Source organism: Haliaeetus albicilla, chromosome 22 (genome assembly GCF_947461875.1).
Source record: "Haliaeetus albicilla chromosome 22, bHalAlb1.1, whole genome shotgun sequence".
Classification (NCBI taxonomy): Eukaryota; Metazoa; Chordata; class Aves; order Accipitriformes; family Accipitridae; genus Haliaeetus; species Haliaeetus albicilla.
In genome coordinates, this window is record NC_091504.1 from 15,227,461 (window position 1) to 15,253,448 (window position 25,988).

Here is a 25,988-nt window from a genome sequence, read left to right on the forward strand (position 1 = left end):
AATGACATCTGCACTAGGGAATGGTTACTTTCCATTTTTTGTGGTTCCCCAGCTAGAATAAAATAATGCATAAATATGGTACTCATGTAAATGATCCCTTCACAACTAACAAGAAAGCCAGAAACCACTGAACACATGTATAAGAAAAATTTCACCATAATACACTATTTTATAATGGATATAATTGTTTCATGTATTTCAATGATTAGTTGAAAGGCAGTAAGTTTGGCTATTCCATCCATTTCCATCTAGAAATCGCCAACATTCTACTCTGTTGGGGGTTAGCTCAATTTGTGTAAGCAGTATAATTTACAACTTCTCAGTGATAGGTAATTTAATGAACAAATGGTTCAGAAGCTGAACATGTTCCAAGGTTGTTTATATAATAACAAAATGGAGGATTTGCTTTCAGAAGAACAGTGTTCAGTGAATACCTGGATTTATTTTTTCCTGCTAGTACTGTAATTATCATCTTTAAGGAAAGCAGAGACAGATCTAGGATACATTTTTATTGAAAATATTGAGGTAACTAAAAACAGAAGACGTGCATCAAGATTCACAATGCATCATATATGTGAAAATAAAAGGAATTGCTACTTGTCAGACAAGAGTTCTATTTCAATGTGCAGAGACAGCAGTGCATTACAGTGCCTAGCCAGGCACTTCCTCCTCCATATTCACACGCTGTTTGCACACAAAAATGACATGGAATGGAGACAACTTTAATTACCAAATTAGCTTTTAAACAGCCCATAATCAATACGATTGGCATTGGAAGTAACAACAGAAAGAGTTTACAGAAAGTGTGTTCTCAGACACCAGCGTATGAGAAGCCAGTGAAAGGAGTTATATATTAACACTTGTGAGCTACCTGCCTCTAGTTTACACAGAACAAAAAAATGCAAAAAGTTGACCACCTTTCATGCCAAGCAATGAAAAAAACCCCACATTTACCATCTCCTCTAATTTGCCTAATTTTGCCAATATCACAGAGAAGAAAAATCTGAAAGCTTAAAACATTTCTTCCTACCCGTTCATCCCTATAATTTACCTGATACTGAGCTCACTAATGTACTTAGACTAATTTCAATTAAAACCATGGTGCATATTCACCATATCTGACTTTTAACCTTCAACACCACATAATTCGGCTTCATGGTAATGCAGCACAGTTACCAGTCTCCTATTCTGGAAATCTGCCACCTACATTTCCATTTGCTCAGGGAGCAAACAGCTGTTGGTGCTTTAGTTCTGAGCTGGGGGTAATGGCCCTGGTGTAGCTAGTCGGCTGCTGCTTCCCTGTTGAGAGGCTTTTCCCCCTCCATGCTCCTTGACTCTTTGCTCCAAATTCAGCCAGGCAAGAATATTTGCCCAGAAGCACTAGCATTTACACTTTTCAAAACAGTTTAAATAGTCTCCATAGGAATAATGCAACTTGGCTGTCTTTGCTTTGAGTTTTGCAAGTAAACTGCCCATCATAAAAAACAACCTGCACAAACAATTACCATTATTATTTTATTTTTAAAAACAAACCCCTTCTTTTAAAATTACCACAAAAGCAAATGGAATGATAAAGAAAAGTTGTGATCAAAACATGTTGTTTTGATCTTCCAAGCAAGTGCTTGAGTTTTAATTGCTCCATCAAGCTAAGAGGTATCAGCTGCTTCTCTCAAGTATCTTCATTTCTCATGAAGATTACAGCACGATATTAACATATGCAACAAGGCAGAAGAGAGCTTACATGACCGTTCTCAGGGTCAGATCCAGATTTGAATGGATGTCATGTTAACAATAATAGCTATGAATGTGAAAAATGGACAAACTTAAAAACTGCTCCTAGAATCCCACAGAATCACAGCTCTTTTCTGGAAAACATGTTAGCAATGATAAAAGTGAGGAACAGTGCTTTGTGGCAATCACTCTTTCTGGGTTTTGTTTTTATTTTTTAAATACTAAGGGCACCTTACTGCACTCCAGCCATAAGCTTGATACTAATTGTGATCCATGACCTAAAACCTCAAAAATATAGGTCTTAATCTCAAACTTTGGGAGCTTTTAGATTGTTCTTAATTTTAGCCTATTATTTTTAGTTTCCCTAAGCTAAACAAAAATTCACACTGAGCTGGGTAGCACATAGAAAACAGTGCACTTGCACCTGGAAGCATAATCACAGAGAGTGAGCTGAGACTTGGCATAGTGGAATTAAACCTGTACTCTCTAAATAAACAAAAGTAATCAAGATGGGAAAATATGTAAATAAAGTACAGAATTGAGTACTGTCAACAGAATAACAAGAGAAATGCTGACTATGTTCTTGGTAATGAAGACAAGGACTAATGTTTACATTTAGTCCAACACAGAAAGGGAAGCTAATCAAAGAAGTCACGACATTGCCTGGTAAATGACTAAGGGAGCCAGCTTGGGATGCAGCATTCTTGATGGATTAGACAGAAACTAAACATGCAGCAGGCTGGCCAGCAAAAAGAAGATTACTGGTGCCACAGTAATCGGCAACCAAAATCACATTTTCTGTTTAGTCAGATTTGAATTATTTTCTCTGTGAGAAGGAAAATGGCAATGATAAATATAGGCTCATCCTTTTTTAAATTACGACTCCAAATTAGGGTAACAGGAAGCAAACGTTGCTACCGACTCCAGTGGGAGTTAAACACGCAGTAAATTGCGGGCAATGAGCTCCTGAAATTTGGGGTCGGTTCTCCAGGTATCATCAGATTCAGAATCTTTAAAAACTATATCATCTTGGTCCCTCTCTAATGCAGATGCAACTTTGCCAATGAGTTCAAAATAAAAATAAATAAAATTTGCAATAAGCTTGCTCCTTGCCAGAATATTAAAGAAAAAACAATTTAGGACAATGGTGATCAGCTGTGACTCTCATATTGCTGGCAGCCATTTAACTGCAACTCCAGCACTGGAGTTGCATGCCTGGCAAGTGGGCAGCAGCAGCTTGGGAGCTGCTGAATGTTCTCAGCTATGTAGAGAAGCCTGTAAATGGCCGCTGCTACTCAAAAGTATCTGCTTCTGTAGCCCAGCTGAATTTTGCCCTATAAGGAAGTTCCGGGATCACAAAAACGGGACTTTCACCTTTCATCTATGAACTCCCCGGGAAGTTCCTCCTCTCCTTATCTCTTTGAGATTTGTGGCTTTCGGCCACGTGAAGATTTTGGTGTTAGGAAGACTAGCCAACCTTGATATAGGACATTTTATGGCTCTGAATAAATTTTGAGCTAAATGGTAGCTGAAAAAGCTGCTGAGGTATCACTCCCTGGTTTAGAAATGAATGAAGCATCTGTATGTACAGGTCAATACTGCACGTGAACGTATACAGTACCAGAAGGCAATAAGATGATGCAGAATCATCTTTGTTAGGGTTGTTCTGCTTTGCAAGCAGCAGGAGAGAAGTCTTAGAAGACACCATATACAGCATGTGCCTACAGCTCCTCCTTGTGATATTACTATACAGGCCTGAGAAGCAAAGGACTACGCTGATGCAATGTGAAGGCTATTCATGCCCTACACAGGTGATATACGTCAACTTGACTGCAGTAACAACAGCTCTACAATCAGACATGAAGCATTTTTAATCTTATACATACAGCTGTCCTGTACATATAAAAAGCTGGGCACTGGATTTTGTTGGGCATCTTAGATGCATTTGACTCAGCTGTAGCGCTAACAGTAAAAATATGATAAAATATTCAGTCTGCCTGACAATGCAAACCAGCCCCATTTTATTTCCCTTTGGTCATACCTAGCTATTCTCAATAGCTAGTGCTTTGGGATTTATCTCTTTTAATATGTAGGAGTCTTCTACTGAAAGATTTTTAAAGGAGCCTGACATTCAGAGCTGTTCAGTATATTTATGATTTACCCAGAAACTGTATTAAGACTAATAAATTAAATCTTTTACTTAAAGGTTAGAATAAAATTTCAGAAACAAGATTCCAGAGTTAAAACAGATACGGAATAGTAAGAAACAGGCTCTTTGGCTCATTTTGCAGTTGCAAAATTAAGCAATTTTATGCAAGCTGTTTATAAGGCACAGATTTCTAACACTTTCTACAGTGAACAGCAATCCCTGCAGACCCACGTATTAGTGGTTCTCCTTATTATATCATGTGATTTAATAAACTGTTAATATTAAGTTGGTGTAATCAAACTCTGGGGGACTTTGTAATTAATATGTGAAGATTTGAAGAAGAATTACTCTGGTCTGCTCTCAGAGATGGGTACATCAGCCATCCCAGTACAAATACTTCCTGTAATTTCTGTCTAAAATTGGGTTATTTTAGCAAGAGTAAACTGAAGAAGCCCATTTCACTATAAAGCAGATCTGCATTAGGAAATCTGCAGCTATTCTGACTACATCATCATAGACAAGAATAGCCTGATGTTATACTTAGACCGATGTTGTAAATATGCAAAGCACTCCAGTCATGTTGTCCCTGGGTCAGGGCCATACTGAAACAGTAAGTGGAACAAGCATGGAGAGGGTATCTGTGCAACCTCTTCTTGCTGCAGATGAACCAGAACTGTGTGATGAAGCTACTTCTATTATTTCTGCACAGACCTCAACAGTTCGGGTAATTTTGCATTTCTGAACTGACATTTGGCCTAATTTGTACCTACAGAGAATGTATTTGGAGACCCCTGAAGCAGTCTAAAGAATATTCCCAAAAACCTAGCAATAATCACTTTCTTTACTCATTTGTTAATGACGTGAAGTGATATGGCAGGGAAGTATGCATGCATACCATTAAATTTTGTTATTAATAGATGAGTGCCTATAATTACACCAAGTTATTCTAGAATCCTTCAGCTAACTGTTCATGGATTCTGCTATTACCACAGAAGTGCCAAACGTATTAAAAATACACCACAAAAATAGCATCTGAAATACAACAGAATTGAATGGACTATGTTTATAGCTGGCAGATTAACAAAACTAAGGAACAAAGCTTCTGTAGGATGTTTTGAATTTCAGTGATGGCCTGTAGCTAATTCATGCTGTTTTCACATGAGAAACTGATGGCTGCTGAAATATTTTTCAATACAAGTTCAAATGAGGAAAAGAAATAACCCACCTCCTTTTGAAAAACTGTGCAGTTAGGCATAAACAAACTTGTTATGGTCTGGATTAAAGCCAAGCACATGCACAAGTACAAAGATACCTCCCTCATGAAGATTATTTGCTTCATGTATTCGAATGGATGCATCCATTTATCCATTACTGTCAGTGTTGCACAGAAAGGAGTATGAATAAGCACTGGAAGACTGCAATATAAGATGTATAAACAGATTTTTCTAAACCACATTTTCATGAGAATTCCTTACCGTTTCATATGCTAAGAGAAAGGAATAAAGCTTATATATCCACCTCTCAGCAAAGCCTCTTTGACTCCTCAAAATCTTTTCCACTGTGGAAAAGTAATTAAACTTAATCTTTGGTTTTCTTCCCAGTGAAATAAGCATTACAGAATAGTTTTTCTTGCAATACTCCAAATCTAACAATTACATGAAGAGAAAAATTTTAAAGTCATGTGGTTTCATTAGAAAATTAATTTTTTAAAAAAACTGCCATTCTAGTAATTATGTAAAATTTACATAAGGGCGTATATTTAAACACACACGTTCTGATTTAAAGAACAGTGTATTTTCAATACTTACTCCCCCCCTTTTTTTATTCCTCCCTAACAGATTCCTCAAGGGCAACTGAACTGAGACAGTGACATTTCAGGAGATCTGTAGCAAAAATCATAAACTCATGTTTGAGAGCTTGGCTTGCGATATTTCTGACAATGCATTACATAAATACACTATGCCAAAACTGTTTGCAAATGCCATCCTGTGCCAAAAATGTTTGCAAATGTCACAGAGAACCATCCAATATGAAAAGGGCCCTCTCCTTAATCTAGAGTGATTACTTCTGCACAAAGGCCTCATCTACACGCTACGGAACACAAACAGTGCTGGACTGATGCTCGCTGTGCCCCACTGTGACTCTCATCAGTAGGAAATGAAAGCATGCAGTGACTTACAGGAATCGTTCTTTGTTTTTCTGCATCAGATATCTTGAAAAAAATACCATTTTCAACTTCACAGAGTATCAGAAAGACAATTTGCTGATAAGACAATGGGTGTTTGGGAACTGAAGAGAGAACACAGGTCTATTGCCCTGACTAAAAGGAGATACAGCTAACCTGTTAGGTCATGTTACTCAGACCCTGGTTCCTAAACAATAAATCCACTAAATCCTGCTCTCACTGGAGAGTGCTGCCTTTGTATATCAAATACACACTTAGTGGTCTGTGATTTCTTCCATTCATCCATGTTTTAGAAAGTCTTGGAATGAAAGTGGTTTTTTTAGACGGTCTGCATTGTTGGCAAGTATCTTAATCAAGCTTTCCCTTTAATAGAATTCAAGCTGATATGGGAAGTCAAAGACTTTCTCTTGAACATACACTCTGTACACTCTGAATTTAAGCCACTGTTGTTTGTACTTGGACTTATCTGTTATAAACTGTGCCTATCAGTTTCATGACTATGTAATATTTTTCTAAGTAGAGATTTGAACTTCTCATGGAACTCCAGACTCAGTTTTGTCCAGGTCATGTCACCCAGGCCAGGCTAGTGTAGTTTTAAGTGATATATTTTGCCATGCAGACTGGTTAAAGTAAGTCAGAAATCCTTAAGTTCCTTTCAACACATCAAAGAAGTCAGAAGTAGAAATAACCTCACCCTTTGTTGGAATAGTAGGGCTTCAAAAAACTCTTAAAGTGCCATGGTTGCATGGTATGCAACTTCCAAATATACTATAAATACAATATAAGTATATTATAAATAAGAGATTATTTGACTTGGTTTTTTCAGTTACATTAAGCAGTTTCTATTCATTCTATGAACATATATTTAAATAAATACTTTCCTCTTCAGTTGTACATTTCAAATTCTAATTTAAAAAAATCACTAAAAGTGATCTGGGATATGAGAACTTCTCAATAAAGAAAGTCCACAATCCCATCCACTCAAAGCCCTCATGCTACACTACCTACCTGAAATCTGCTTTCAGCTGTATGGAGAACGTAACTTTGAAAATTTCTCTTCCTGGAAATGTTATGGGCTTTTCCAGTACTCTGCCATTCCAAACAAAGAGATCAGATTTTGGAGCACTCGAGCTATCACTGTACACAGCGGAATAATACATCATCAAAAGGGGTCTCCTTGAAGGCATTGTTTTGAAGATCATGAATGGTTAACTAAGGGTTATGGATCCCAGAGCTCTCATATTCGTCTGTACTTGCACATAGATTGCTCTGACTGACCAGATGGCTTCTTACAAAACAACATGCTTATATGAATAGTTTCTAAAACACTTTCTGGTCGTGCACTTATTTTCTGTAGAAGACCTGCAGATGGTTCCCTTCCCCTACCTGTAAGTTTTCCAAAATATATCTCCTGAACTAGCTGTTATGCAATCTTCAGCTACATATGCTGATATTTGACTGTGAATATCTAAAGCTGGCAATTTCTTAAAATAATCTCCAGAAAGAGAAACTTAACAAGCAATTATAGATCAGCTAGTTTAAGTGCAGCTGTAGAATAAATACTACAAACTGTTTTGCAGGATTTAGTAGGCCAAAAAGTAAGCTTTGAAAGCCACAATTCCATTTACAGGGAATTCATGTAGATTTGGGCAAGGGTGGTCTTGTTTAACTTGTTTTCCTGGACAACATTACTGCCATGGCAGACAGAGGTTATTAAGTGGGTATCAATGCTTTAGGTTTATAATTGTCATGAAATCTGGTATCAGATTCTACTAATCAGGAGGTAATGTAACTTAGTGGGCAGGAAACTGGCTCAGGAAGGGCAAATTTTGTGAAAAGAACATTATTCAGATATATCAGAGGTATGTGTGGGGTGTACATGTGACACATGAAGCCGTGAGGTACCTGGAACAGTCCTGAACAACCATGCAATAAATTGCTCTTATCATCCACATTTACCATTATGTATTCATTCTGGTAACTGTCACTATAGAGACAATTTTGTGTATTGTCACCTGCTGAATAGTTTAAAAAATTATACTGAGAAAAAAATTATCTTCATATCAAAAAAAATTATTCACTTTGATTTTTTTTGCCAGTGTGGTACTCTTTGATGACTTGGATGCTACATAAAAATATGTATTAGGATGTAACATAATATTCTGTATGTTTGTGGACCTTTTATATTGAAAATTCTGTGCCCATTTTAAAACATATTAATATTTAGGACTTTGATTGAAAAGGCACAGAAAGATACAGCTTTGGTAGTTTAAAGCATGAGAGCTCCCACACGTTGGAAGACAGACACCATCATACAGTAGGGACAGCAAAAACATTTAGCCATCTGCACTTGCTTACAATCCCAAAGTTTTAGCACATTCTCAACTATTGATTGTTTGAGTTGCTAACTCTTCTGTGCTCTCCTCCTCTGGAAAAGTCAGCTCCAGCAGAATAATGGGGCAAATTGTTATGGACAGAAAAGGTAATTAGGAAATAAAGTGTCCAGATATACCTAGTCTCATTTACTAGAGAATTTAGGAAAATACATTGAAAATAAAAACCTTTTTCATTAAATTAGGTATATTACTAGAGCAATTTTTTAAAAAGAATCCTACCCAAGTAATCATGCCAAGAACTGTTTTACATTGTAAAAAGAAGTAACTAGCCAATTGCAAACAAGAGTACTACACTTAGCTTCCTTTACAAATCATGTATACCTGTGTATTGGGTTTGCGTGGCAAGGTTTTGGTAGCAGAGGGGCTACAGAAGTGGCCTCTGTGAGAAGCTGCTAGAAGCTTCCCCCATGTCCAACACAGCCAATGCCAGCTGGCTCCAAGATGGACCCACCGCTGGCCAAGGCTGAGACCATCAGCGACAGTGGTGATAACACCTCTGGGATAACAGATTTAAGAAAGGAAAAAATGTTGCAGCAGCACAGAAACGGCAGCCAGGAGAGGAGTGAGAATATGTGAGAGAAGCAACCCTGCAGACCCCCAGGTCAGTGCAGAAGGAGGGGAGGAGATGCTCCAGGCGCTGGAGCAGAGATTCCCCTGCAGCCCGTGGGGAAGACCATGGTGAGGCAGGCTGTCCCCCTGCAGCCCAGGGAGGTCCACGGGGGAGCAGATCTCCACCTGCAGCTCGGGGAGGACCCCACGCCGGAGCAGGTGGGTGCCCAAAGGAGGCTGTGACCCCCTGGGAAGCCCGTGCTGGAGCAGGCTCCTGGCAGGATCTGTGGACCCCTGGAGAGAGGAGCCCACGCTGGAGCAGGTTTTCTGGCAGGACTTGTGACCCCACGGGGGACCCACGCTGGAGCAGTGTGCTCCTGAAGGACTGCAGCCCGGGGAAGGGACCGATGCTGGAGCAGTTTGTGAAGAACTGCAGCCCATGGGAAGGACTCACATTGGAGAAGTTTGTGGAGGACTGTCTCCCGTGGGAGAGAGCTGGAGCAGGGGAAGAGTGTGAAAGGAAGAAAGGAAATGCCCTGTAAGATTTCTTAGCCATTGAAGTAGAAATACATTCTACATGCTTACAAGTAAAGTTTTTATCAATCCTATAGAGATGTCAATCTCTTTCAAATGTAAAAATTTCTAATGTCATTATTTTACAACTGTTAGTAATCAGATGCAGACTAGGAGGTTAACAGAAAAAAGTCTTACGTACATTGTTTTGTATTTTACTATTTTCATGGTTATACTTTGCAGCTTTTGATTATCATTTTATATGAGAACTAAAACATGCATTTGTTTTATCCAAGATTTAAGTATAACACTATGACATTCCATCTGGAGACAAACACAATACAAATAGCATATTAACTCACTGCAGAGCCTGCTGAACTGAGAATACACCTATCTCAAGCTCTCAATGAGACTTAATTTAACAGAGAGACTGGTAAATTGAGTTGACAGGCAGACTTTGAGGCTCTGGGCAAGCCTGGCTGAGCTATGCAATGTGCATAGACTGAGCAGCGCACACAACTAAAAGACTAACAGGATGCCACAATGAATCAGAGATATAAATATGGTCGGAATCAACCATAATATTGCATCTGGAAGAGTTGCTGGTTAGCTTACCTAGGCAAGTGTTCCAGTTTCCTGTATTTTTCCATAGAGTTCATATCTTAGGCTTAGAGAATGACCACTGTAGCCTGATATGGATGATATCACAAATGTCTGTATTTTAAATAGTATTCAAATTGCCATCTAGATTTAATATTGTGAGGATGCACGTATGCCCCACATATGCAGATTTCATAATTTTATATATCCATTTACAGTATATTGATACTAATAGAGACAACAGAGTTTTAGAAACTGTACAAGGGTAATGTTTCTTATAGAGGAAATACAGATATGGATTCTAAGGTTTCAGGATGAGTACTGTATATATACCGCAGCATGGGGGAAAAAAAAAAAAAAAGAATCAACATATAAATTACCTTAGAATCTACTGAATGTTTACATGTGCAAAAATTGATTTAAAAGTATGCAGATGATGAAGTTACAGAAAATAGAAGACATTTGTTTGTGCATTTTCCAAGTTTCTAGGACTTAAAATAAAAAGGTTGAGTTTTACATCTAGACATCTTGAATTATGCTGAAAGATTCCTCAGAAGCCTAAAATATGCATGGCAGCATTTTGGAAATCTTAATTTTTAGTTAAATACAAAAGTATCTCCTTCACTGGAGGCAGACAAATATTAAGTAAAAAGAACTTCAAATAACATGAATAAAATTCACTTCAACAGCTTAGCTTTTAGTTGCCCGTTATTGGTGATGCTATAATCTCATTAACCCTCAGCTCAGCTTGTATATTCAGGATATCTTTAACACTGCTGGAAAAGAGTTAAAACTAGAAGTATGAAAGTTAAACGTGAGTTAAGCCATGTTAGCTGCAATTGGTGAATATCATTTGGCCTGGCTGCAACAAGGCCGATATTCCGAAAACTTGTCATTCCTTAGGTAAAAGGAAGTTAAATTATTTGCTAGGTGAAGAAAAAAGGCATTTTGCAAAAATATATCCAGGGTATGAGACAGAGAGAATGGCAGCTTATAGATCTGAGGATTAAAGGAAGAAAGACAAAGTTTTGTCCCAGTACCCAGAGAACAGGTACACTGAATGACCACCAAGCTGGTCAGACTTACAAGTAGAGGAATCTCTTCTTGCCAGTCATTTACTTTGCTCTATACATGGGGTAACAACTGAATGCAGGATATTATTGCACCAGACCTTGTCATACCAAGATCCTAGGTGGAGTTGAATCTTTATACCCAATAAGAATCTCTTAAAATACCAGAATCAACTATGTGGGTTTTTTTCAAGGCTCATTTTCAAAGGAAAGACAAAATACCTTCTACATAGTGTTTAAGTAAACATTCTATGCCTATGGTGAACTTCTTCTTTTGTTGCTATTTCAGCTACCGTTGCCATTTCAATAAATGAAAGCAAATCCCAATCACTTCTAGTGAAATGGCTTCTCTTCTGTGTGCACAAAATCCAGTAAAGGAAAACAAATCCCTTGAGAGAGTGTTTCCATGTTTCCTTCTTTTCATTCTTTCCCACCATCTTCCTTTTTTACCTCATTTTCACATACATTCTCTTCATTCAATCCAAACTGTCTTAGTCTCTTGTTACTTTTTATAGTGCTCCTCAACTCTTACTCTACTCATTTATTCTCTTACTCCCCACCTTCCCCAATTTTTCTTTATTAATTCACGTCAACAGCCACAACACAGATTACCGAGTACTTTCCCTGCTATTGTTTGCTTCTCTCCTCTTTATGCCTAATTCTTCCCTTAACAAACTCCTGTGCTGAGTTGATTCTATGTAGCCGAGTCAAACCTCTGTTGCCCAGAAGTCAAGTCATTCTCACAGCTCTCCACCTAAACCAATTCTCTCCTGCACTAACAATCTAGACATCGTTATCTCTTTCAAATCAATTCACCTACTTCACCTTTCAGTTTGCCCTCATTTCACATTTTCTTTATTACAATATAGACCTCAACTCCCTGTTGACTCGCTCAGGTTTTCAGCCACCCAGACCTCAATCAGAGCACAACACTGGACTGCTCGAGCTTTGTGAGGAAATCCTACTGAGTCTTTGACACATTTTTATTCTACTGTTCTACCTTCCAAAATATATTTTGTGAAAACTACCAGTTTAAGGCATTTTTAGTATACTTCTCCAGGCTGAAAACCTCACTTGAAAGTTCTTACTGGACATGTCACTCCAGTTAAAAGAATGACTCTGGTGAACAACTGCCTACTGTTGCAATCTGGACTTTTCTGGTTTTATGCATTGTTGTTAAATTAATTTAAACTAGAACCCAGACACTGTGCTGTGCACCCTAACATATTATGATAATGACATCTTCTTGGGTTAAATTCTGTTCCTATATGTCATTAATTAAATATATTAATCAGTGCTGATAGTAAAAAGAGGGTTAAAGTAAGCATATTGGTACAAAACCACGATGCTTACAAGAAACATACATTAATTCTGTATTTGAATGGCAGGTAAAGCTATCATATGGCTAGCCTGACAAGAACAACTTTATTCTTCCATTCACTTCAGAAAATCATGCCTCATCACAAAGAAAAAGTTTCAAGATGGCTATCAACATTGCTGAAAGAAGAAAAAGGTAAAGTGATTGTTTGATACCTTATTCCATAGTAAAATGATTTCATGCTGTCAAGAATGAGGACGGTACTTTGAAGTACTGCACATTTAATTATATTAGCATTTCTAGTATTCCACTTTTCATAGCTAGGATGCAAAAATTTGTTTCAGATTCAAAACTGGTTTATGGAGCTTTAAAGAATATTGGATCTATTGTTGATGAATTAGATACAGACAAAATACAAGTAGGATTTTTTGTGTGTGTGTTTATAATTAGAAATAGTTTATGATTTAGCTAACCAAATCCACCTTGGCAAATACTTGCCCGTTAGGGGAATATGCAGTTAAGTATACTGATAGGAATGATATGTTTTTCTTGATGGGCAATAGAAAACAAGTTGATTCATATTTAGACCCTAAGCTATAGAACTCTGTGAAGGGTTTCATATATTCTCTCAGTGCAATGGCTGGATGTCTAAAAATTTAGTAGTTACCTCCTTCTACTAAAATAACAAGTGATCTTTGTATTTATTTTAAATATCTGTCTTGCTCTACAAATTGACTTCATATCTGTGTTAGATATATTTGGGAATGGATGGCAGTCACATCTTACATTTTACAATTTATAGTCTTAAGCAGCATTATTTTCAGTTACCAGGCTAGTGTTTGCTGTAAGAATCCCAGCAGAGAAAATGGATAGCTAATTGAGTTTTTTACAACTGGACTTCAACGGAGAGGGGCTCCTTTGTCACTGCTGCCACTAGAGCTGAGGAAAAAACCCAACCTGACCTTCAAGGAAGGACTAAACTTTCCAAGCACAGGAAGCAGAAAGAAACCGCTTTCTCAAAAACAGATACAAGCCACAGAAACAAGAATTTTCAAACACAGGCAAGGCGGTGGAGAGTCTTGCGAGTCACATTCACTTGCAGAAGTGAGACACAAACAAATCCTTTCCTATTCCACAATGTTTTTCCTATCTGTGACTACTCATTGCTGGATATCAAGAACTGGTGCTCAAATGCATCAGTCTTCCAACTAACTTGGTTTTATTCAAGATAATTTACAATCTCAGCTGTTTTGATTTAATTCTGAAATGCATTAAAGATTTGACTTTATTGATGTAAGCTAACCTGTACTTTTGAGTACTCAGTATTACAACTTGTTATATTACTACCTCATTGACAGAAATGTGAATTTAAAATCAGAGCTGAGAACTGCAAGAGAGAAAAACAGATTAAAGTTATATTCTTGCAAGTCTCTTCTCTGGTTTAATTTTACATTGCTTGCGAAGTAAACTAGAGAATTACAAATGCATTCTCCCTATTTTGCCCAGACTCAAAATTGGAATTTCCTTCACTGGCTCTAGAGCCCACTCTTTGCTACCAATTTCAGAAACACCTGCTGCAGTACAGAAATGCCTGAATATGTAAAGAGTTCACTTTTTAACAAGGGAGTGCACGTGACTTGCTTGTTACCAAGGAAACAGGCTCACTGCTGTAATGACACAAAACTTTAACTGGCTGTGTGTTCTTTCATGAGAAAAATCTTAACCTTTTCTTGCACTGCTACAAGTTAAGCATGTTAGGGACATAAACTACAGTTTAGAAAACCTGACTCTTGCTAAAGACTTGCTGAGTTTATTAGCAAGCAGTAAAAGAGCAAGATGAAAAGGAAGAAGTAAATGCTACTGTGAATGACAACTCTTCTTTCAAAATGATCTTTCATTACTAAGGCTGTTGTTAACTGGGAGGGAAAATCACAGAAAGTGGTGATACAATTCCTGAGGCCCAATCAAAAAAAAAACATTCAAAAGCATCTAGATCCCACCAATTCCTTAGTTAAACTGACCAGCATCCCATCTTGAACCAAGTTGGCTAGACTAAGAAAGATGGTTATGCAAAACAATTGCCTTATACAAACTGGTAACCAGGCATAATCAAGAGTAATAAAAGGAACTTGAAGTGACCTTAAACTATTTCTGCATGTTATAAAGGTGTTAAATGAAAAAATATTAAGTAAATTGATGATTTCATATTTTCATGGTAGGCAACCTGGCATTTTCACTAACTCTTAGAGCCATTTTTACTATTTGCAAAAGACAAATGGAAATAGACCCATCAGAAAATGCATAGCACAGTTGAAAGCTCGTTTTGTACAGCACTGATGTTTGCTGTAACATTGAACATGGCTTTGTTCAACATAATCTCCATTTATTTCAGAGCTTTATAAGTATTTTTTTTGTAGAGGAAACCAATATATACCGATTAGCTACAAACAGCAACATATAAAGTGCTTCTTGACTGTTACTGTCAATCTACTTGCTTTAAAATTTTGGCCCATTCTTCTAAACCATGCAATGGAGAACATTTCTTGTACATTTCCACACGTGTAAAAGAAATACCATATCATATCCCCTCCCTCATTTGTTTCAACAATTTTAGACATAAAATAACAGTATTGCCTGTTTTAACATCATTATTTTCTCAGGCAGCATTAACCAAGAGTTTATTCTGAGGCAAACATAAAATATCACAAGCCCTCAAATGCTTCCAATGGTGACTGGAGAGTATTCAATTCCCATACAGTATACACTAAATTATTCTTCTCATAAGGATTGTAAAGGTCACTTTGAATACGCAGAAGCATGACAAAAATCTACTTGATGGAAATATGCTCATAAATACCTATTTGTGAGGCCTGTTGAACAATTAGTAGCAATTAACTTTGCAGAGCAAGTCTCACTGTCTTCATTGAGATGGTAATCGGTGTAAGAGTCATACTATTTGAAAGTGAAGTTGATTTTTGTTTTTTTTTTAATGCCAAGACTCAATAATGAGGCAATAAATACAATACATAAACCGCTTCAGTATTGTGGAGTTGCTGCACGACATACCAGTTTTATTGAACATCACACCAAGGCAAACAAATGACAAATGCCTTTTCTTTGAGGTGTCTTAGTCCCGGAACAATACAACACTGAGGTGTTTCATTAGGGTGAGTTTAGAAGGATGTTGTGTCGATTGCACTTGACTGCCCCCTGAAGCAAACCAGCAGCAGTTTGGTACAGGCTCCAAAGGAGGTAAAGGCCTGAGCCATGGCTGGGCCAAGAACTCCTCTAGGGAACCCACAAAGCAGCAGAACGACAGAGTGGAAGTTGGGGGTACAAGGAGTCTTGTGCACACCTCTCCCACTGTATGCTATCTGACTACGAGCCAACCACTTTATCCCACAGATATGACAGCCTAAGTGAGCCTCCTTTGAGCTCTCCCTGCTAGGCAGTGTGGCCGCATGGCAGTGATCTCCAGCAACGAGATCTCCTACCAATGACAGATCATTGGATTAGCCCAATTTGAATTTTCCCTGGATGGCAACTGGACTGCATGCCAGGCAACTGTCCCCTTGAGCAGGGACGCATCTCAGTATTAAGAGATATTAGTTGTTTAGCTTAAATAAGTTTTAAATAGAATGAATCACTTAGAGTTATAAAGTTGTGTGATTTAGTATGCTATTTACTTAGCTTTACTTACTTGGTACGAGCAGCTAGATTTGCTGAAGCCTTAGGCCACAAGCTGTAAACTTTCACTTAGATTTACTGAAACTGTACCTACTTAGTCAAAACAGGGGCCTCCAGAGCCAGCATAAATTGGGAGATGAGGAGGCTTCAAGGCTACAACCCTCAACAGCCCCTGCAACTCCAGGAGATGAGAGCCTGTCTGGAGACAGTGAAGGAATCCAATAAGGAGTCAGAAGGTGTCAGACCAGAATCACTATTGGACCAAAGGGCGTGTGGAAGATGTGCGAAGAGAGTGTGAAGAGTGCAAGAGGGGTGGGTGAATAGTCTGTAAGGGTGTAATTGCCCAGAGACTTCTTTTTTCTGGTCCTTCCTTCCTCTTCTTCTCCTTCGCCCCTTCCTTCCATCAGTACCTCCCTGGAGGCACCCCACTCGAGCTGACCCTGCTGCTGTACCACCCTATTAAATTATTTATTTTTATACGACTCAATGCCTGAGAGTCTGTTTCAGGAAACTGAGGGCTCAAACTTCGGAGCAAACTAACACCAGATGCCTGGATGGATCGGTAAGTGACTAGAAGCATGCTAAACTTTGAAATCCTGAGTGATACAAAGGATTGATTGTGCACATGCAATTCCCTTAGCCATAAACCTTTGACCAAGTCTGGGACTAAGATTGGATCCAGCCACACCTAGACTCCTCTCTGAGAAGCAGTTTAGAAAGCAAGGGGATCCATTCTGAACCTTGTGACTCAATGGGAGGTTTTCCTTATGCTTTGAATGTCTTTGCCATAAATCATTGACCAAGTCTGAGACTAAGTTTGCATCTAGCCGCACCTAAGCTCCATCAGGAGTTTAGAAAGCAAAGGGGGTCCATTCTGAACGTTGTGACTCAACGGGAGGGTCTCTCTTACCTTTTTGCATCTCCAATCTCTGTGCAAATCATCCTAAATCAATTCTAACTCGTTCTTCCTTTGTATGTTTCTCCCATGTAGTAAGTAATAGAGTGAACTTTGCCATTGAATTCTGTTAAGTTGCACTTTTACAGATTCTTTAAGGATCTTAAATCACTCAGCTGCAAAAGATATGTTTCTGTAATACTTCCACTATCACCCATAATCTGCAGGAGAACATGTTTTCAGTTGTACTTATACTGAAACACTTCTGGCTCAGTACTGCCTTAAAAGTGAAAGACTGAGAAAATGCAAGTGAGAGCAAGAAAGCGTGAGCAAGAGCAAGAGAACAGGCAGGCAGGAGTCAGAGACGTGCACATAAACAGATTCTTTCACCTGAATAAAACCTACTTACATTGGGCACTGCTGGCAAATTTCTCTTAAGACCAACTGCCGGAAAAAAGAAATACAACCTATAGAAATGCAGCTAAGAAGAATAAAGAACTATGAAAACTGAACAGAGTTTCTAGTCCTTTTTACTTTAACAACAGAGAAAAAGATTTACAACTACAAAAGTAGTTTCAAAAACAGAAAAACATATATTCTGACTCCAAATTTTCACCTTGCTCAAATTTTGATCTGAAATGTAAAGAATTACAATATTAGTATGTAAAGCAGATCTCGATAATGATTTACGGGAGGCATATAAAGTTAGGAAGTATGCATAATATTCTTCCTGATTAAGAATTGTCATTGAAGCTCTAGTGAGTAGTTACTTGACAGCTAACTTCTGTAAAACTACTAACAGCAGAACCGAGTTGAAGTCAGCAGGTATCTTGAGTGCTGATGGGTATCTGGAATATATCTGCATCTACAGCAACTGTCTGAAGACTGTGAATGCTGCTAATAGTATTGCTCTGATAACTATCCTGAAATTAGGACATCATGGACTGAAAACTCTTTGGCTGGAATGTGTATATATTAACTCAGAATGATTATCAAAAGAAAATCACACATTGAAAAAACATTGATGGGGATGACGTCAATTCTGTCAAACATGAAATAGAGAATACCACACTATAGGCAGGGCAGAGGAGGAGAGGAACACAGGGAACATGAACACAAATTTGGATACATCATTGCTATGATCACAAATCAGGTTGAGGAGCTTTTCTCTCTACAATATTTTTAATGGCATCTCTGTACCGCAGACTACCCCTTGGGATCAAAAGAGAGAACAGCAAATAAGATTTCTTGCTAGTACAGATACAGTATTCTTCCCAGCATAGGTGGCATCTTCCATAAGTATTTCGAGGGAGTGTTCTTCCATACACACACTCTTAATTGACATAAGTGTGCCGGAAAAATCCTCAAAGATAAACTAAGATTTGGTCAATTATGTACTCAAGTTAAACACAGCTTCCTTAACTCTCCTGCGATGTCTTTCACACACAATAGCATAAAACTAAGCTGTAGTTTGCATTATGGAGGCAATCATCTTCCACAGGTAACTGTCTTTTCCTAGCTCAATTTACAGATTTCAGCATTTATTCAGACTACCACTGGTAATAAAGTAAGAAATAATTCTGCAAACCTTAGGTCTGAACAAAACAGGATGATGCAGGACACCTCTCTACCACATGGAAAGGAGCAGCAGAGTTGCAACAAATGCCATCTGACAGACTCGACACTTTTCCAATGACTATTCAAGTTTTTAGTGTGCTATACTTTAAAGCCAGGATCAAAGTTTTAATTATTTCACAGATAACCTGTCAAATCCCAGATCACTTGTAAAATCAAAAACTGCAGCTGTAACGTCATCTTCATTTGTTTAGATAAAACTAGCTTTATAAAGCCAAATGCTTCTAGTAAGCCTCAAGTATCCGTATTTCTCTGCACTTCCTTACTACATTCAACCCATCTTCCTTTTAACATTCAGCACCCTGTGTGTCTCTCTTCCTGCTTATTCTTGCCCTCTTTATCACTGCTTCTACTCCTCCTGACATATTTTTTTCCTTCCTCATTTTCCTCTAACATTCATAAACCCTCTCAACTACTCAGAGCAGGAAAAGGAAAATTTAATACATTTGTAGAATGCCATGTAATACACGTCTTCAATGTTGATATGTGCCAAAACACAAAATAAAAGACAATGTAACATCATAATACAATTCTTGCAGAAGGAAAAGACATGAAAGTATGAATTCTCATATACTTTGACCAAACAATTTTTGCCCTACTTCTTCACATTTCAGTTAGATCAAAACAGGCATGATGCTTTTTTTAAGTCTGATGTCAAGCCTCATAGGTTATGAGAAACTAAAAACAAAACTGTCAGTTACAAAGTGAAGAACACAGTAACCAAGAATAACAGTGAGACAACTACATGTTTGTTAAGAACAATCCACTCTGATTTAAATATTTTAATTCTATCATCAGAAAAAATTCCATAGAAGAATAGTACGTTTTTGCAGTGGAACTTCCTGCATTATCTGAACATGCTAATCAAATTTTAGATATCTAAGATATTTTTACTTCAACAATCATCAATGCTTGGTAACACAGTTCTATTGAAAGATAAATATTGTGTAATGTCTCTACATAGTTTTATAAGTAGATCAATCAATTAGCACAGCAATAAATTAGTTTCATTAGCATGTTTCAGGCATTAGGAGGTGCTTTACTAATTAAAAGTCACATATTTAAGCAAATGCCATTCCAAGTTTGTTCATATAAATGATATTCCTCTTTTTCAGAGTGCTTGCTTACTGTTTCAGAACGTAACTGTGATCTGTTAGATACTGAAGTCATTCAGTGCCAAGTTGATAACACAAGCTGCCACTTCAAAGGATGCAATCAGGTAAAAATCTGGCCACTAGCCACAATACTTTAGAATGCATTAGCTGAATACTGTAATTTATTCTATTAGAAGGCACAGATATGTACACTTATAGCTTTAAGAAGTGTCATGCCATCACCAACTCATTTTTTGAGAAATTAATCTATTGAAAATTGCATTTTAAACTTCCTTACTTCACAATGACATTGTTTTGCAGTATTTCTGGGACTGCTTGTTTGTTTGCTTTTAATCTTATTGTTTATCTGATAATGCACTAACAGCAGCATACTGGCACCATCTACACCGCAAACTGCATGGACAGGACAATTTTGCTGTCTCATTTCCAATTGGCCCAAGAACTTCTGCGCTGCAACTGCAGACCCAACGTGTTATAGAATGTGCAAAACAAAAATACAATAAAAATCTTGTTACTAGTGTTTCCCAAAACACATATGTAACTGATGCAATGCCTAACTAACTAAATATATAACCATACCCTAACTACATGGATGTCAAAGGAGTAATCTCAATGACTATTCAGCACTCATGTATAAATAATTATATCAATACCTGAAAATATTCCAAGCTAACTTCTTCTGCAGAATAAAATTATAAAACAAAAACATTCACTGCTGGGTTGATATAGATGTATATATGTATGTGCGTAGGCTTTTGCTTATTTATGTTATATAGAGATAGTATGGAATTCAAATAAGAGGAGGAATTCCCAATTCAATGCATAAATTCTGTATTAACTATCATTACTGCGATTTTGTTTATATACTAGAGAAACATACTTTAGAATTATTTTGCTTTTTCCTAGAATCATCTTTTGTAGCTTTTCATGCGGAAAGACTAGTTAAATAATAGCTATACTGCTGCTATAAATACAGTACTATCAGTCCAGCTAAGCAAGTCCTAATGGGATAAAATGATTAGAATATTTTAGAAAACTTTCTGTACCTATAAAGCATATTTCTTACAAATCATAAAATGAGGCAGAGAACATTAGAAAAGGACATGAGCAGAATAAGATTACAAAAACATTTTTCACCTTATTTGAGACTGAGATTTAAAGTCCTGCAAATGCAGAAATTTATAAACCTACAATTCCTTTAGAATTTTGATTAGTTCATGAAAACCTCATCTCAATACTCTCACTGGCCAAGAACACTTAGTAAAAGCACTGTTTTAAAATGTTTTTCTCCTCTGCCTTTATATGTGAATATATTAATGGCTATGTATTCAAAGATCTTATTCAAAATAATATTTCACAAATGTTTCTGTGAAAAGGTTTTAGTTCATTCTTTATACTAAAACAGTGCCCATATCTGCTGTATAGTAAACTGTCCCTTGTTGAGAGATGAAGCTATTGAATGAAATACAACTGATAAAGTTAGACTTAGACTAGTTTGCAGTTGAGCAAATGTTTTTATCCCTCTAAAATATTTGGAAGTAACTTTGAAAGCGTCAATTTTCAATTTCTTTAAAATTAATTCAGAGAGACAACATCCATAGGAACCTCACAGTAATTTTCTTAAAAGATTTATTTCATTTATGCCTGAAAGCAACATTTTAATACTAGCAACGGTATTCTATAGAAGTTAACATTCTTTTTACCTCTCATACCTTTAATATACACATTTAAATGTTCTCAGTGACACACTGACAATTGCAACTGAAATAGAGGTGAAAAGAAAAACCCCAAAATCCAAACCAAACCAAAATTCTTCAACCCACTGAGAACAAACACCTATTCTTCCACATTATTCAACTTTGTGGTCTGCAAGACCAAAAACAGATACTTGGCTTTACATACTGGTTAGTGCTAAATAAATCTTAAAGGAATATTTCCAGTGCAACATATTTTTTTTGAGTGGCTGATTGGTTGTTACTGACTTGCCTGTCAGTTGGTACCTGTATCTCTCTACCAGGCTTCTTATAACTTTACCTCCCAGGAGGGAGGAAGCATTACAAAAAGAGAGAGAGAGGTAGAAACAGTGAAATTTTTTACTACAATTTTACTTGGTGACTCAAAGACAACTGACACAAAACACCTGAAAACCACAACTTTTGGTATCAAATACGTTGCCAGTAATGTCATCCCATGAAATGAAGACAACATATTTTTTGAACATTACAATCCTCTTATCATCATGGAGAACTGATGACTCCTCTGGTGTTCAAACACATCCTGCAGACAACAGTTTCTCAGAATCTGCTCTAGCCTTTTTTCTGATGATTTACTGAACAGATTCTCTGCTTTCTTTAAAGTGTACGTTTGAGCAACTACCACAAGAGAACAAATGTCCAGCTCTGCAGCTCAGCAGAACATATAATTAACTTATCTAGAAACTCTTGTAACATGTAGCTGTGGCCTAGAAAACAAGATTAAAAAAAATACTCAGTGCAGTAATCTATGAAAACAGTCACAAAGTTCTGTTTATACCATTCTTGCATATATTTTAATCCAAATGTTTGTGTTGCCAAAGCAAAAGAGTCAATAAAGTGGCAGTATTCTTATTTGAATAGCATTGCATAGCTACAAAGCAAAGTACATGTTTTAGTAGTTTCACACTGTTTAGGATTTTTTTTGTTCACATATAACATCTATTTGACCAGCTGTATATTTAGCTAACACTTCTTTGTGTGGGGTAACTCAGGTTAAAATTGCAGGTTGAGGTTTTGGGGATCGTAGATCTATAGACTATTTGAGATTGGAAGGCACCTCTGGAGATCACCTAGCCAATCCCCCTGCACAAGGTTGCCCAGGACTGTGTCCTGTCAAGTCTTCAGTATCTCCAAGGATGGAATGTCAACAACCTCTGGGCAACCTGTTAGAATGTTCCATCACCCTTACAGCAAAAAAAGATTTTTCTTATTTTTCTTATATTTCAGTTTGTGCCCATTATGAGGATGATGGGAAGAAAATCTTTATCTTCTAAAAAATGAGGACATTTGATACAGAAACCACAGAGATAGAAAAATGGAAGATCACAACATTTTACTGTTTCTTTTCACAACTTTTCACAGTTTTTAGCTTTTTATATACTTGAAATCATATAACCTATTATGATGGTTTATGTTGAAGACTCAATTATATGGTCCAAAGAACTGCAATACTTGTTGCCAAAGATCCCTCCTGTTCTTATATATGTATTTACAAAGACCTAACATGTGTGGTATTTTTTGGATAGATTGATAAAAATGTGATTAAAACACAAGTGTACTTGTTATAACAAGTTTTATTTATCTGTAATGTACCAATCATGAGTGCAAATAAATGTTAATTTAAGTATTAACAGACAGGCCTTCACCAGCTAGCAGATGTAGCAATCTAATTCAGCAATGCCAATTCTTGATTTAGGTTTTGCTCTGCATGGACTGGATAAATTTAACCTGTGATGTCAATTTTATTATTACAAAGAATTTGTTATTCAGCATGTAATGGACAAATTAGCAGAGCCAGAATCTCTTTTCTACATTAAGACATTAAAGTGGACTATAAGGGAAGCTTTGACCAAACCTGTGACTGAGCTAATACAGCATTAAAATTGAAAAATATACAAACCAAGATTACAAATGATAGAGAATGACAACAAAAAGAATACATTAATGACAGTTCACAGCATAAGGAATCAAACCAAATTACATTTCCATGATTAACCACTAGCATTTGATACAACAATGAAGAGAAATGCTAGCAAACTGATTCACAATATTTTACTGCAAACTGTTAATTGTATCTGAGTTTAAAAATAAAATTAATTTCTTTCTTTATAACAGTGGCAGGCTATTTGATACAAATCAATTAAAATGTTTTGCCTCATCAGATCTGTGCCTGATTGTATGAAATCACCGCACTTGGAAGGGAGAAATCCCCAAAGGAACAACATCACAACAAAAATTTTGGGCAACATTCCTTCCACCATTTAATAATCAGTGGATTCAGTCTTAGAGACATTAATCTTATTTTCTATTCACCATAATCATATTCTAGGACCTAAATCAGATCTTAAAAGTGATTAAATAAAACTGACCCTGTAATTTCTATCTACAAGATGCCTAATCAGAAATAATCTTTATGGCATTCTCCATTTTCGCACTGAAGTGTGGTCATTTAATTTTGCAGTGAGAAGAAACTCTTTAAGACCAGATATTTCTTTTTAATTTTATATTTCATTGCTTCCTAATAGACAGATCTAATGCCCTAGAGACTTTTTATCCATCTTAAGACTGTAATTTTTTCTCCTAGACTGAGGTATCACTACTCTCCATAGCACAGTCCTATGACTAATATCTCAGTGTTTTGTAACTGCTAACTCTTTCATTAATAAAGATGTAATCAGCAACTATACACACATTTGTGCTGTAAAGCACAAATTAAATATATCAGAACTATTATATGGTTTATCCTGTATCAGAACTATTATATGGTTTATATTAAAATATTATTAGACCAAAATATTATTAAACCTAACAGAGTAGAAGAATTGCAGGTACAATACAAAGGTTACAACTCAATAACGTAATAAACATTTCACAGAGTACAGCATGTTCAAGACCTCCTGTTGATGAAGCTCAAAATACATTAAGGAAGGACAATACTGGAGATGTTGGCAATATGAAGTGGAACAGAAATGCATTTTCTTTTAGATGCTTTCTCTTACTCATCAGCAGTGCCAGGTCATGACTCTCAGAAAATAAAGGACATTGAGAACTCAAATGATAGCCTAGAATGATGATACGTTCTAAAATGGACTCCTATCATTGTCTGAAAGTTCTTTATATTAATCTAATACTACTGCTCTAGCTGCAGAGGAAGAGTCTGATATCTCAGTAGACAAATGCATTAAAAATCCACTTTGTCTGCTGTAGATGAGGTATATAGTTATTTTGCTCAACAGCTAAGCTTTTCCAGAATCCCACTAATACTCTCATGGAGAACTATCTACTCTAGCTAAGAGAGAATGCTGATACCTCTATTATTTGAGAAAAAGTTCCAAGGAAATAATTCACAGATACATATATGAACAGAACCTTTTTGCCATAATGTCCAGATATCAAAGAATAATCTTGAATCCGCTATATTCCATTGCTTCATCTGATGTGTTGGGAATAATGAAATTGCCAAATGCAAAAAAACCCTCTAAAAATAAACATGGTCTTTATGCAACCTATCACTATACTCAGAAAAGGTTAGCATCAATGCAGTGCATCATATTGGTGTTTACAAATTGTTGAAAAATGGTGTTGGCAAATTTCCTTGAGCAAATCTCCTTGAACAAATTTCTTTCCTTAGAGATAACTGCTTCATTTTGGATCACAATGTTCCACATACTAAATTGTACACATATTGAGAAAACAGGTTACTTAAATATGCTGCCTTCTCAATAAAACTTTGCTCTTTCTGTGAAATTAATTGTATCCATCTCATTCAGCTCATTACATTAATTAAAAGAAATAGGGCTGGTAGTTCCTGTTTGGTTTGGGTTGGTTTTTTTTTACAACAGCAGCACAGGGAAATGGTGTTTATTCTGATTTGTGCATCATCGGTAGAACCCATTAGGTGGGGTTGTGATTTTGAATCTTTTCCTGTGCAGGTCCTCATACCTGGCACTTTTTTTAATAAACAAAAACACAAGATCTAAATTCTATTTACACATTTATAGAAGAGATGAGATTAACTATCAGAAAGCAAGTTAATTGTTTAGGGCTGAGGAATAAGGGGAAATTTGTTTCCCCTTCCTGTTCTTAACATAAGTGGCTAAGAGATTATAAATAAACTATTCTTGAAATGTCATTTCTCAAAGTAGAATAAAAGATACTGTAATAAAATATTTCTGTAACAACAGTGTATTAATATAAAAAAACACCTGAAAAGTAGTATCATTGTATAATCTCATAGTTATAATCTCACAGTATGGTCACTGTTGAATTGTACAATTACTGATAGATTTTTTTTTAAAAATATGTGAAATTCTAGTAATTGAAATTAAATAAAAAACTAAAACCAAAACAATTTTGGTTAAAGCATGTAAATAATGCATCACAGTTCAAGT

General features: G+C 36.6%; 1 protein-coding gene across 4 annotated transcripts in view; it reads right to left on the bottom strand.

Annotated features, from left to right (window-relative positions):
* Positions 1–25,988, bottom strand: part of SNX29 (sorting nexin 29) — a 144,644-nt gene that overhangs the window by 10,934 nt on the left and 107,722 nt on the right. The window contains exon 21 of one of the 4 annotated variants that reach the window (XM_069809978.1): positions 18,701–22,304. The exons of the other annotated variants lie outside the window; for them this stretch is intronic. Coding sequence (XP_069666079.1) covers positions 22,271–22,304 — 34 coding nt within the window. The 3' untranslated portion in view covers positions 18,701–22,270. Of the gene's footprint in view, positions 1–18,700; positions 22,305–25,988 lie in introns of those variants that run through there. 4 annotated transcript variants of the gene reach the window in all.